This window comes from Arachis stenosperma, chromosome 1 (genome assembly GCF_014773155.1).
Source record: "Arachis stenosperma cultivar V10309 chromosome 1, arast.V10309.gnm1.PFL2, whole genome shotgun sequence".
In the NCBI taxonomy this organism is placed as follows: Eukaryota; Viridiplantae; Streptophyta; class Magnoliopsida; order Fabales; family Fabaceae; genus Arachis; species Arachis stenosperma.
Window position 1 is genome coordinate 11,669,226 of NC_080377.1, and position 13,806 is coordinate 11,683,031.

The 13,806-nt window shown below is 34.7% G+C and overlaps 2 protein-coding genes across 4 annotated transcripts; both read left to right on the plus strand.

Annotated features, from left to right (window-relative positions):
• Positions 1-347: 347 nt before the first annotated feature.
• LOC130963421 (dual specificity protein kinase YAK1 homolog) lies at positions 348-9,753 on the plus strand. 3 transcript variants are annotated; one of them, XR_009079809.1, is made up of 19 exons: positions 348-762; positions 888-1,203; positions 3,019-3,218; positions 3,380-3,533; positions 3,632-3,741; positions 3,940-4,009; positions 4,102-4,184; positions 4,271-4,352; positions 4,443-4,483; positions 5,051-5,173; positions 6,013-6,163; positions 6,331-6,445; positions 6,608-6,690; positions 6,807-6,881; positions 7,045-7,119; positions 7,471-8,222; positions 8,390-8,542; positions 8,618-8,714; positions 8,867-9,100. XR_009079809.1 is itself a non-coding variant. In XM_057889543.1 (19 exons), exons 2-19 carry the CDS (start codon positions 1,012-1,014, stop codon positions 9,303-9,305), a joined length of 2,814 nt encoding a protein of 937 aa, XP_057745526.1. In that variant the 5' UTR covers positions 348-762; positions 888-1,011; the 3' UTR covers positions 9,306-9,753. The 3 variants fall into 3 exon arrangements, 2 of the variants coding, with proteins under 2 accessions (XP_057745526.1, XP_057745532.1); XM_057889543.1 differs by lacking the exon at positions 8,618-8,714 and adding an exon at positions 9,229-9,753 and having other exon boundaries at positions 8,867-9,144; XM_057889549.1 differs by having other exon boundaries at positions 8,618-8,669; positions 8,867-9,088.
• A 744-nt stretch (positions 9,754-10,497) lies between these two features.
• Positions 10,498-11,424, plus strand: LOC130947272 (uncharacterized). Its single transcript, XM_057875936.1, has 2 exons — positions 10,498-10,833; positions 10,926-11,424. The coding sequence occupies exons 1-2, from the start codon at positions 10,722-10,724 to the stop codon at positions 11,279-11,281; spliced, it is 468 nt and encodes a 155-aa protein (XP_057731919.1). The 5' UTR covers positions 10,498-10,721; the 3' UTR covers positions 11,282-11,424.
• Positions 11,425-13,806: the final 2,382 nt, after the last annotated feature.

The window sequence follows — 13,806 nt, forward strand, 5'->3', positions numbered from 1 at the left end:
CAAATTTTGGTATTACTAAAAATGTAAGTTAGAGATCTCTTATTATTATTAAAGATTAAACCTACCAAAATTCAATTGAAGATAAAATCTATGTAAGATAAAATTCCAATTCAAAATAAAATTTTAATTTAAGATAAAATCTCCAATCATTAAAAAATATTTTATTTAAAAAATAAAATAAAATAGTTATGGAGAATATCACTAAAGTGAAGTGAGAATTATTGTTCACAATCACACACAAAAACGTATAAGATACAAAAATACTTATATAATAATTATTATTTAATAATTAATAAAATAAATAGAAATAATTATAATTATTTGTTATTTCATATGATCGAAGCAAGACGGCGTTGTTCTCTCTCTCTCCGCACAGAGACACCAACGAAACAAAACATCCAATTTGCATCATCGTCATCATCATCATCATCATCATCATCATCAACCCTTTTATACCATTTACTCTCTTCTTTCCAAGCATACACCAAAACCACCCTTACACCAAAAACCACAAAAAATTGGGGCAAGAAAGGTGTCCCACTTTCGCGAGAACACTTCCGATCCAACGATTTCTCTTGTTGTTATCTTCATACCCAGAGAAAATAGTTTCTGTCTTCGCTTTTGTGTTGGATTCAATTGGAAAAATCCTTGAATGGATCTTGGGTATCTTGGCGTTCGGCGATGATTCGAGAAGGTTCTGTTTACGATGGGATTGAAATCCGTTGGTGGGTTCTTCGCTAAACACCGATTGTAGCACAAAAGGTGGGTGTTTTTGATTATTTGATTGGGGGTAATCTCTTTTCTTCTTTCCCTTTTGGGGATTGCCCTTTAGGTGTTTGATTTTATGTCTGTGTGATGTTGTGATTGGTGTGGTGATGATGCAATAGATATTAGAAGAGGAAGAGCAATGATGATGGTGGAAGTGGAATTGGAATTGGGGGAAGTGAATCTTTGAGTTTGGAGGAGCTTTTGTTCTTTAATCTTTGAGGGTGGTCTTTCTCTTGCTGTGTCATGGATGAGGCTAGGCCTCGGAATAATGAAACTGCTGCATCATCATCATCGCCTTCAGCTTCGCGGTTGCCGGTGTCTTCCGGATGGCGTCCGAGCCGGGCTGTGTTTGCTCCTTATGGGCCACCACAGGGTGAAGAAGCCACAGCTCAAAGGCCACAGAGATTGAGAGTGGCAGTGACAGTGAGGAAGCCTGTAAGTTTCTTTTTGGATTTTTTAAATGATTATGTTTGAAAGTTATTCCCTTATAATCATAGTTAGATGTCATAGATGTGCTTTGTTTGAATTAGCTTAGTAAACTGTTAACTTACACTCTGTATATCACTAGGTCAAAAGTTGCGACTTTTAGTTAAATTGTAAATACTTTTGGTTAAGAACATTATCAAGTAGATGCAATCTGACATTGACCATATCATGGACGTGAGTTTAGATGTTTGTCCATAACAGAAAATCCACTCTAACACCTACATTGCATAGTTAAGGGGTTTTTGAGAATCTACTATCCAATCAATCGGACTATTGTCCATTAGGCCTTGCGACTCCCACAGTAGAATGCTATAGGAATCAAACTCTTGAATGTAGCTTTAATACTTCTTGTTGGCCGTGTTAGGCCTTCCCAATGTAGAATGCTATAGGAATCAAACTCACAAATGCTACTAGACTAAGAGCTATAGCTTTTATTTAGGGTGCAAATCTTTGTACTCATGTTCATTATCAAGTGCCATGGTTTGATTACTCTAGTTCTCTTTGTGCATGCCAAGGCAAGATGCTGGCTCACAAGTAGCATCACATTGGGAAGCAAATTTGAAATGTTTATGAAGGATCCTTTAGGGGCCATGTAATTATTGAGTGAGGAATTGGAGGCTTTAGGTGGGGAGGAAGGAGACCTGCAATGTTTTGCAGCATCTTAGCCTTTCTTTTTTTTTTTTGTTCCACCTTTCTCATTTATGAGTATATACGCACCTTCCTCCTAAATTGAGTCTAGTATCCGTCAAATATCAACAGCAGCAGGTGTTTTAGTGTGATGTCAATGCAACAGTGTTTGCCAATTTGGTGCCATGTATAAATGGTATCAAAACTTTGATTTGGAATGATGGGGTTAATGGGGTGTCGCTGCAATTTCTTTCTAAGCTCACTGACAAGGAGAGCAGAAAATGTAGAAGGTTGAATACTCCAATGTTTGTAGGGGATCATGCCTATGTTTGGATGAGCAATGTCAGAAATATTGAGCTTTCATATGGAATTTGTGGGCTCTGCTAGCAGTTGTGTTAATTTTTGGGGTTGTGCTGTGGTATGGCCTATGGAAGAAGTAGTGGGATCTGCACAGTCCTAGTTCAATTTTAGTTTCCTTTTCAGTGACGGTGATTAAAAAATTCAACCTTAGTTTACTCTGTGTTTAATGTTTAGATTCTGGGAGAAAAAGAATTGCTTTCATCCAAAACAGGGCTTTTTGGTATCTTTGAGACTTGTTGGCTTGCCCTATAGACTTGCATAAGTTTCTCCTCACTAATTGAAGTTCTGGCCCGCATAAAAAAGTAAAGATTCTATGGTAGTCCGCAGTGTTTGCGGTGCTTTCATGCATATGATCAGAAAGAAATTCTAGGGTTTTTAATATTTTTTTAAATATTGATTTCATTTGGGATACGATTATATTTTTTGACTTCCTCTTGGTGCTCAGAACTTGGGCTGTTCAATGGCCATTGGAGTTTCTTTAGCTAATATGCAAAGAGACTAGCATACCTTATTACATGCTTTTTATGTTTTACCTTTACCTTTTGTATATATGCCATGATGGCTTATCTTTATATTCTCGTCTATTCTAATAATATTTCTTTTTCAATTTGTCTAGATAACTTATGGCATGATTTAGCAAGTGATTTCATTATCGTCACTCGTCAAGCTAGGCGATTAGAAATTACTAACTTGTGTTTTTTGTCATCAATTGATACATGATCTTGTGCCCAATAATATCTGACTGTTCGGAGCTTTGGCTTTGCTTGTATTTTGCAGTTGGTGGCAAGATTGACCAAGGAAATAGTTGAAACATATCAAACATGCAATCCAAAGTTTAAATATTCTGAAGATCTAAATCCAAAAAGATTTTTGACCAGTCCATCAATTGGAGTGCTTAATGATGGCTATGATAATGTAAACTCGGATCTTATTCTGACAGTGAATTTTGTCTTGGTCCATGTAGAGAAAAATAAAAGGTTTGTCATACATATTTCTTTCCTTTACGCTTTATGTTTATTTGAATATCAAAATCAATACAGAGTACAGACAGATTGGTAGTTGATAGCAAGTGTGTCATGTTGCCCTTCACCTAGTAATATCAGCATGTCTTTTATGAATTGGCTTTCTGATATTGCAGATATATTGTCAAAGATCTTCTTGGCCATGGGACATTTGGTCAAGTGGCGAAGTGCTGGGATTCAGATACCAACAGTTTTGTTGCTGTGAAGATCATTAAAAATCAACCTGCATACTATCAACAGGCACTGGTTGAAGTAACTATATTAACGACGGTAACGTATCTTATTATGATTTTCTTTTTTTAATTGTAATTATTTTCTTTAAATGCAACCAAGAGAAGTTAATTTGATATATCATTTCATTCTTGCAGTTAAATAAGAAGTATGATCCTGAGGATAAGCATCATATTGTTCGTATATATGATTATTTTGTGTATCAACGGCATTTGTGCATATGCTTTGAACTACTGGACACAAACTTGTAAGTTTTGGTCCTTTTGGACTTCTATTCCCATTAGTATCTGTCCTGCTATGATCATTGAAAATGCATGTAAAGCATGATTGGTGTTCAAGTTCCATTTGAAATTTTGGATTAAAATATTTGATGGATTTTGCAATCTTACAATTCTGGATTTGTTATCTCGTTGCATATTTTGGTATTGACATTGTAGCCATATAGGTATGAGCTTATCAAGATGAATCATTTTAGAGGATTATCACTTAGCATTGTTCAGCTATTCTCTAAGCAGGTATGTCAAATCTCTGAATGACCTTTATGCTTTATCTTCCGCTGGCTTTGATATCTTACCATAATCTTTTTTTTTTAATTTATATTTTTAAGATTTTATGTGGACTGGCTCTATTAAAGGATGCTGGCATTATTCATTGTGATCTGAAGCCAGAAAACATTCTTTTATGTACAAGGTTGGTTTTTTACGTGGTGTACATAATGAAATGAGTGTTGTAGCTATTTCATCTTGTGGTTTAATGAAATTGTGTCTCATGTGTAGCACTGTGAAGCCAGCAGAAATCAAAATTATTGACTTTGGATCAGCATGCATGGAAAACCGCACTGTTTACTCCTATATTCAGGTTTACATTTACTGTTGAACATAGCCTTTTTGATCCTTCCTGTTGTAATTATAGTTGTCTGGTACTTACAATCTTTCCCTTTTTATGCAGAGTCGATATTACAGATCCCCTGAGGTTCTTCTTGGATATCAGTATCCTAATCAATGAAATTTGTTGTTGAAACTTTTTTCCTCATGGTTTTTCAATTTTTGATGTTTCTTTTCACTGCTCTATCTTTTTTCTTTTGCTGCAGTGTGATACCTGTGTTTGATTGGCTAAGTATTTCCATTGAACGTTTTTAACTAAAGTCGAGGTTGTTCTTTAGCATTTGGAGCTATAGTTTGGTCTGTGTCGACGATGTCAAACTCGTGCATACTGTGGGATCAGATTGGGAAGCAATTGAACATTTTAGAGTTACAAGTTACATGTTTTCCTTCCTTTTTTACGGATGGGGTAGCCATAGTTGGGCCTTTGTTGGGGCAGGGTGTGTTAAAGAATTTGGCTAATTTGTTGATATCCGCAAGTGTTGTAATTCGTAATGGTAATTAGAACATGCAGTCCTTTGTACATGATGAGAGGCATGCTTTTGTTTAAATTGATTGCATGCCTGAAAACCTTATTGCATACTGTTTGGAAGAAGGTTGTTTTTTAATGATTACCTTGTCAGATTATTTTGAGATACTCTTCTTTGCTTCATATTTGTCCTTAACGCTTAAAAGGTACACAACAGCTATTGATATGTGGTCCTTTGGGTGCATAGTGGCTGAATTGTTTCTTGGATTACCATTATTTCCCGGGGCTTCAGAATTTGATCTTTTGAGGCGGATGATTGAAATACTTGGGTATGCTTCTATCTCTCAAGTTGGATGCATATTTTATATCTGGTGCTTCCAATATATGTGTAGAAAAATTATGATATCAACATAAACATATCTTCTTCCTTTGTCCGTCGAACTTATACTGTATATATATATATCCAGCCAAAAGATAAATGGTCAAAAATAAAATTCAAGTATTTATATTCATTTAACAGTGTCTTTTCAGCAATCATATGGAAACAGAATGGTCCTACATTTGAACACCAAATTGACAGCACACGGTAGCAATAAGGTTACTCTGAAATATAATTAGGTCTTCAAGATAGTGTGTAGGACTGAAAGGATTGATTAGGAACTCAAATTATAAAGGAATTACCCCATTTGAGATTCCGATTTCAGAAAATATCACTCTTTTTATTTATTCATTTATTTTTATTTTTATAAAAGAAGAATTTCATCGAGACTAAGAGAAGAATAATAAAAGATAGAGGATAAGAATTACTCTATACAAGAGCAAAAACAACCAACAGGGGTTATATATAACGCGTATCTTCCTCTCTAACCACTTTATACCTCTTTCTTCTTATTTGATCTTTTTTTTTTAATAGATATTTTCTCTCTTTGGTTCTCCTTACTTATCCTACTATATTCAATTTTTCTATGCCAAAAGCAAATGGGATGCTAGTAACATCTTACATAGTTACTGTCTCTCAACTATATAACAGCGCATGCCAATTTCTTTAAATAAAGAACAAGCCAGAATAAAGCCTAAACAATTTTATTTTGTTCTAGTATGCAAATCAGTTAGCTTCCTTTGTTTCCCTGCTTTGAATAAGATTTTAGATTTTGTGAATATATTGCAGAGGACAGCCACCTGATTATGTATTGAGGGAGGCAAAAAACACAACTAAATTCTTCAAGTGTATTGGAAGTCTCCAGAGCATAGAGATTAGTGAGGGTTCCAAAAATGGAAGAAGTGTTTATCAAGCATTGACGGAGGAAGAGTATGAAGTTGTAAGTTTTACATGCTTCTTTTTATCTATTTTAGGATGTTTTCTCCAAAACTAACATTGTCGCATCTCTCGTAGAAAATGGTTCTAATTGTTTTCACTTGCCTGCGCCTGCTCCCCCGCTTTTTCTTAAGGTTAGATGTTTATCATTACATTTCTGATTTTGTTCAGAGAGAATTGAAGAAGCCAACCGTTGGAAAGGAGTATTTTAATCATATGAACCTTGAAGCAATTGTTACAAACTATCCCTATAGGAAAAACCTGCCCAAGGAAGATATTGTCAAAGGTTAGCTTTTCCATAATTTGGTAAAAGCCATAGAGGCTGGAAATGCATGCACAGCATGATTTTGCTGTTTTGGTTTATTCAACCATATATGTCCATATTTTATATTTTATTTCTTGCATCAAAATTGACAGTACTAAGGGATGTTGTGCAAACTTGTTTCAGAAAGTCAAATAAGATTGGCTCTTATTGATTTTTTGAGAGGACTTGTTGAGTTCGATCCTGCGAAACGATGGTCACCTTTCCAGGTAAATTCCCTTTGTCCCATTACCCCTGCTTGACTCATTTTCAAACTAAAGTTTGGCTTGTATTGATGTGAAGTTTAATCTGTAAGTCCTTAGATTGTTAATTTATGTTCCTTTAGGCCTCAAAACACCCTTTTGTAACTGGAGAGCCTTTTACACAACCTTATCAGCCTCCCCCAGAGACTCCTCGTGTGGTAAGTAACTTCCAATTCTAGTGTCTATTTTTTCTCATAAGGTAGTAGGTTATACTTTTAATATTTGACTTAAATTAACTCTGCCATTTAATTTGTCTGGTTGTTACTATATTTTCATTCTAATATCTACCTCATGTAATATACATCTTATTTTTCTGTTTAGCCGGTTGTTCAAACTGTCAAGGTGGATAATCATCCAGGTGGAGGGCACTGGTTTGCTGCTGGCCTATCACCTAATGTGAGCCTGCTACTTTTGTAAATATTACTGCCTTAATATCTGTAGAGAAGTTGAGTGCATTTCATTGAAGAATACATTAATAGGGTGAAACACAATTATCGTCACCAACTTAAACAAAAGATTAGGCAGATGAAAGGAAAAAAAAAAAAAAAACCAATATAGCAAAGCTTCCATCTCTCTCCTCCCCGAGACATACTTCTCTAAAGTGGTCATGCAGCCTCTAATGGAAACTCCTATTTACTCTCTTCAATTCGGCTACTACAGAATTCGGAGTACATGTACATCATTTTCAGTTCAGAAATAATTATTTTTCATTTTTTACTTTTATTTTGTTATATGTAATCGATCCAGGTTCCAGGAAAAAATAGAGCTTCGATCTATAGCAACGCACATTTTCAGATGATGCAGTATCCTCCTTCTAATAGTTATGGTAGCGTAGGAAGCCATGGGAGCTATAATGAGAGCATTGGGCTTGGTAGCAGCTATGGAAGTTATGGAGACAATAGTAACATGTTTTCTTACTATTCACCGGTTGGTCCATCTGGTATGAACATGCATAACCAAGGTGGTATGGCAATGCTTGGAAATAGTCCTGATGCTCGGAGGAGAGTTAAGTATCAACCCGGGAGTGGGCTCGGTATAAGCCCTTCAGCAGGAAATTTTACCCCCATGCCTCTTGGTGCCAGCCCCTCTCAGTTCACTCCACCTAGTTCCTATGGTCAAGTTGGTTCTCCCGGACACTATGGACCTACATCTCCAGCGAGAGGAACCACTCATGGATCACCTTTGGGGAAGACACCTGCAGTTAGCCAATTTAATCGACGGAAAAACTGGGGATATTCGGGAAGTCCTCAACCTCAAGAAACAGTATTTTCTTCACATTGGCAAGGACAAGGTCCTGACAACTCAAGCCTTCCCGAGGGAACATCCCAAGCCCTTGGCAGCTCCCCATCTTACGTGCAGTCAAATATGAATCCTGGAACCTGGAAGCAGCGAGGAAGTGGAGGGATATCTTCGAATTTGGCAGTGCAGTCAACAGAGTTGGCTCATGACAATGCAGACTCAGGCATGCCTGATCCTGGAGATTGGGATCCTAATTATAGGTATACTTTTAGCTCCCTGACAGATATTTTGATTTGGTTTTTCTAAAAGAATTAAAATTGAAATGTAATTTTTTTTATAAAAATGTATGTTATTATTATTATTATTATTTTTTAACAGCAACACAAGATATTATAACATCAACTGAGCAACTTTAACTTAATTTCAGTGATGAACTACTTCTGCAAGATGATGGTGCAGATGAAAGTTCCTTGACAAATGATTTTTCTAGAAGCATGAGTCTTGGTTCCACGGAACCGTGGGTTGGATTGGGAAGGTTGAACCACGGAACCAGTACAAGCTCTCCAATGATCGTACAGAGGTGAGTTGTCTGCTGCAGAATGTTTCTCAGATTAGCTTTGCTTGCTCCTCAGTTTTTGTATTATCCCATGTACAGATTTTGTTTGACGTGCTGATGAGTGGTTCCATGGTCAAAGATTTGGTTGAAGGTTTTTTTATTGATCTAATTTCCTTATAACATTACTTTTAAGAGGGTAAACTCTTATGGTCATAAAACTATCAGAACATCAATATTTCTTGAAATTTTATTTGTAAACTTTTAGGGGGAAATCCATATAATATTGTCTTCTCTTGCAATTGCTATCGAGTTAAAATCTAAATATATTATATTATCTGTATGCCTCAGAATACCCGCATCAGGTCAAGCATTTTCTGGTGAGATGGGTAGCTCTCCAATGCATCATGATCTTCAATATATGTCAAAGCCTTTTCATTATATACCTCATGTTTTACAAAATTCTCCAAGCCGATTCGGTCACCAACCTACTCAAAGGTTTCCACATGGTAGACCTCCCCAGAGTGGCGACTGGAATCAGCTTAAGGTTGCACCTCCTCCTCCTAGTTTCGGTAGTGTAGGCCAACGCTCTCCCAGGAATAGCTCATTCTCCAACAACATGACATGGGGTATATAGTATGCTATTCTTATAGTAAGAGACTATTACCATGCAACTATATCTATAATCTCTAACTTGAGTTGAATCGTTATAGGTCGAAGAATGAATCCTCCGGTTTCAAGCATGCCGCCAACATCTCGCGCAAGAAAAGATTATGCAAGGATTGACTAAAGCTGAACAACACCACATATCTGGTGAAAGATCAGCATGCATGACGAGCCGAGTCTTAAAAGAAAGGCCCCCCAAAAAGTGAAAAAAGTGGTTGAAAGATTTGGAAAATACTAAAGAAAAGGAAAAAAAAAAAAGCCAGTACCCAAAAGTTGATTAGCGACCCCTTTTGTACCTTTGATTATTTATTGTGATTGCTGCATAAAAATAATTTATGCTTATATAGTTTGCAAATTGCATGCCATTGATCATTTATTTGGGTATTGGTGTTTGGTGAATGGTGCTTCAATCCGCACATGGCTTATACATTTTTGGTAAAAAAAGGGGTTTCTTGTGGTTAATTAATGATATATTTGTTAGTAGTGTGCAAAAGTTTTCAACTATTTTTGCTTCCAAATTTTCTCTTCTATTTATTATTATTGTATTCTTAAATGCTATTTTATTTGTTTCATTCTCATTCTGAGAACATGATTTAGATTAGAGAGTATTTCATATTTTGCAGGTCTCTAATACCATCTCTATTTGTTAAGGGAATTCATTCGTGTAGGAACAAGATTTTTTTTTCCTGAATTAGAAGTTATAACTCATTTATTGAAATCAATTACTGATTACTGATTGTACGATTACTGTCATTGTTTTGTTTTACAACATTTAAGAATGTTATCCAGCTTTAATGATCAGGTAAAGAATATTACCCCAAAAAAGTAATTATTGATGTATTTAATTATCATGCAAATAGATAATGTGAGATATGTAAACAAATATCACATGAAAATACAAAATATTATACGATATGTTAGTAGTATAATAAGTAAAATTGGTAAAATAATTAAAATACAAAATCTCAATAGTAATATATATATATATATATAACTAGAAGTATTTATTTAATTGTTTCCATGATGAATGATACACTAAAATAAGTGAAATGTACATCTAATAGAAATTGTTGATATTAAATTATGTTAAGACTTGGTGTTTATTATATAGCATTGTCTTATAGTGGAGAATAATGCTATGATGCATTGCATCTTTAAATAAAATGAAGATTGTATTTTTTTTTATTACAGAAAATATTATTCTCTACAAATTTAGTGAAAATTTAAATTCTTCATCCAATTCTACTCTTTAGGAAAAGAAATAAAAATAAAAAATCCTAAACTAAAATCTATTTGGAAAGGACAGAAGGATAAAATTTTCATTTCTAGATTGAGTGTGATTCAAGGAACTCCAACTTTAAGCAAGGCATCTTTAATATGACTATTAATGAGAACCTTAATTGTAGTGTAGGACTAGAGTATTGTTTTGGATAAATGTTTTGTGCTAAAAACAATTAACAATCAAAGTTTTTAGAGACTGTTAATAAAAGAAGAGTAGAGTTATGTCTCAAAGTTAAGTTGGTGGTTACAAAACGATGCAATGGAGAAGTTAAAGGATGAACAAATGGAGCATCATCAATTTTTTGAGGCCAATGATCCTTTAACTGAGTCCATTTATAGCCTTCAGATTGCAAAGGAAGCACTTGAACAAGGTTTGCTTCTCTTTTATTCTTACTACTATATAATTGCCATTGTAAAAATCTAGATTTGCATGCTTCTTAAGAAACATTCTTTTCTCCTTCAGAAGTGAAAAAATTTGGTGACATTTGGAACCAACCTCTGTTATCTGCTTCATCTTCCTTGGAACTCAAGGCATTGAGCAAATCAGAAGATTCCAAGGATGAGTACCTCGCCGATGCAAATTCAGTCTCTGTCAAGACACTGGAGAAGCAAGGATCACTATCTAGAATTCAAGTGCAAGTTCCTAACAAAATTGAAGATTTTGGTGACATCATAGCAGTTGTGGAAACTTGTATGATTGAGAGAAGTGTGTATAAGCTCACATTTTTATTTTCATTCCAGTTCATATTATTGATCTTGGTTTTTTTACTTTTCGACTCGCGGTTATCAGTTGATTCTGCCGTCGTTGCTCCGACATGAATCCGAGGAGTTACCTTCATTGTGTGCATTCTCAGAAGATTCTATGTTTGAATCTCACATTCCAGTATCATTATGTATGCTAATCTCATTTTGCTTACTGCTATAAACTATTCTTTGAATATCAAGTGTTTTTCTTTTCAGAACTTCGAATTTGTGCTGGAATAAATGCTTAACAGTTAACAACATAAAAGGGATTGTGAAAGAACTACATTGACATGAAAAAAATTGAGCTACTTCAAATGAAATAAGTTTTCACAAGTTTTTCATTTTTTTTTTCTTATATTTTTAACTTTGTACATTCAAATATGATGATGGAAACAAATTAAGTTACTTCCAAGAGGTTTCCATTTCTTTGCCTATAGTTTGGTTTATGTCTTGGAAATTACGAAAATAGGCTTAAATATCATCCATAAGAGTATAAGACATTTTTGTCCTATTCCTCTAATTTGAAAGTACAAAAGTTATGGTATTAATAATTAGGATAAATTTGAATGGACAAAAATTGACAATAAAAATTATTTCAAGTTGAGAATTGTTTATTTTTGTCTTCATCCTTTTTATAGACATTTTTATCCGCAAAATTTGAGTGGATATTAATCATCAAATAGTAAGAAGAAGAACAAGTCTAGGATAAACCCTTCATGTAATTTTATTTTTTCCTCCTACTTTTTGTTTTCTTCCTTTTATTGTCTTTATTTTTAAATATTAATGTGAAAATAAGAATGCCATTCAGGCACTAGAGAATTTAAAATGAAGTTAAACAAAGTTTAATTAGGCACTAATACAAAAAAAGGGGGCCACAAGTAAATAATCCACAAAGAAAGTGATAATAGTTAAATGGTTATCTAATAATTTGTAACAACGAAAAAGGTATTGTCAAATTGCATTTAAGCATTTAGGCCTATTTGGTTGTTTTCCTTCATAATAAACTTGCTGAAAACATCATGCTTCACATGAATGAAGTAAACACATAAAGACAAAGACCTTTAGGACCCTACCAAAAAACTAAAGAAACAACCATGATGGTTCCTTATCTACTATGACTAATGGTTTCACTTGCAAGTCTCCAAAGACTTAAGACTAAGACAAAAACCAATTGGAACATCAGAATCTAATACTTTAATCTTCAGAACATTGAAACATTAAACTCACCAATGAGTAACTGAACTTTGGGAAGAAGCATAACTAGATGATGATGATGATGATGCCATAAATAGCTCTGATTGAAAAGTAACACCTTCTTCTTCATCCATAGTTGGAACCTCATTAAGATCAAAACTCAAAATCTTGGGACAATTCTCATTCCCATTTCCATGAGATTCATCAACAACAACACTGACTTGATGTTCTTCCTTCACTACTAATCCTGCTACTTTCTCTGTGGCAGACACAAAACATGATTTAGATTCATTGTTCACAATCTTCTGAATGTTATTTGATTTTCTTAATTTCCTTTTTGCCGAGCCATTATCCAAATCCTTCTTCTTCTTCTTCTTCTCCTCAGCTGTTCTTAATTCAGTTAACTTCATTTTTTTTATCCCTTTCTTCTTCTTATTAATGCTAACAATGCTGCCATTAGAAGCCTGAGAACCCCAAACAGTTGCAAACCCCTCTTCATGACTTAATGGCTTCTTCTCTTCAATCTTCAGCTCCTTGATGCCAGAAACTGGCAACAACTCAACCTGATCAACACCAACCTTAGAGAAATCTTTGCAATCGTGCGTGAATCCGGCAGCTAAGAGCATTAGTTCATTGGCTGCTTGTTGCATCTCAATCTCATCATTGTCATATTCCAAATTGACACCAACAGAACCTGATTTTTCACCAAAAGATATACTTCTTCTGCTTCTCTTGGCTGTCACAGACCAACCCTTCAAAAGGGTAAGCGAAAGTTTGGAACTTTTTGAGTCCTTTGTTGGTCCTTGTTTAGCATCATCACAAACTAATTTCTTGGTGCTTAAGGCATGAACCCTCATGTGTCCAGCTAGAGCTTTACATGAACCAAATGATTTATAGCACAAAAGGCACACATTATGATCAAGATCGTGCTCATTCTTCCTGATCTTCTTGTTGTTATGAGCTTCTTCTTCTGTTGTGTTTGTGACCTTGAACTTGATGCATAACTTCTTGTTGCTATGCTTGAATTGATCATCATCAAAAGGGTTGTTTTGGTAATTGTCATCTTGTTGATGATGACCCTTTTGTGGGTGTGACTCTTGGTCTTCTTCCATGAAAGAATTTAGCTAAGAAAACAAAAAAGAAACTAATTTTATTGGTTTTTTTGGGGTGATCGATGGAGAGAGTAAGAGAGAAAGTGAATTATTTGAACCCAAAAAGCATAAATAGATTGAAGTTAAGGAAACAGAAGAGGGTAAACTAAGAGATTGAGTTAACTTGGCCACCAAGAAAAAAAAAGGAACAATTTCTGTTAATAGTTTGAAATTCTCTTTTGGTAATGACACAAAGAGAAGAACTTGATCTTGAAATTTTAATTTCAGAGGGAAATTAAGAATGCTCGCGAACAA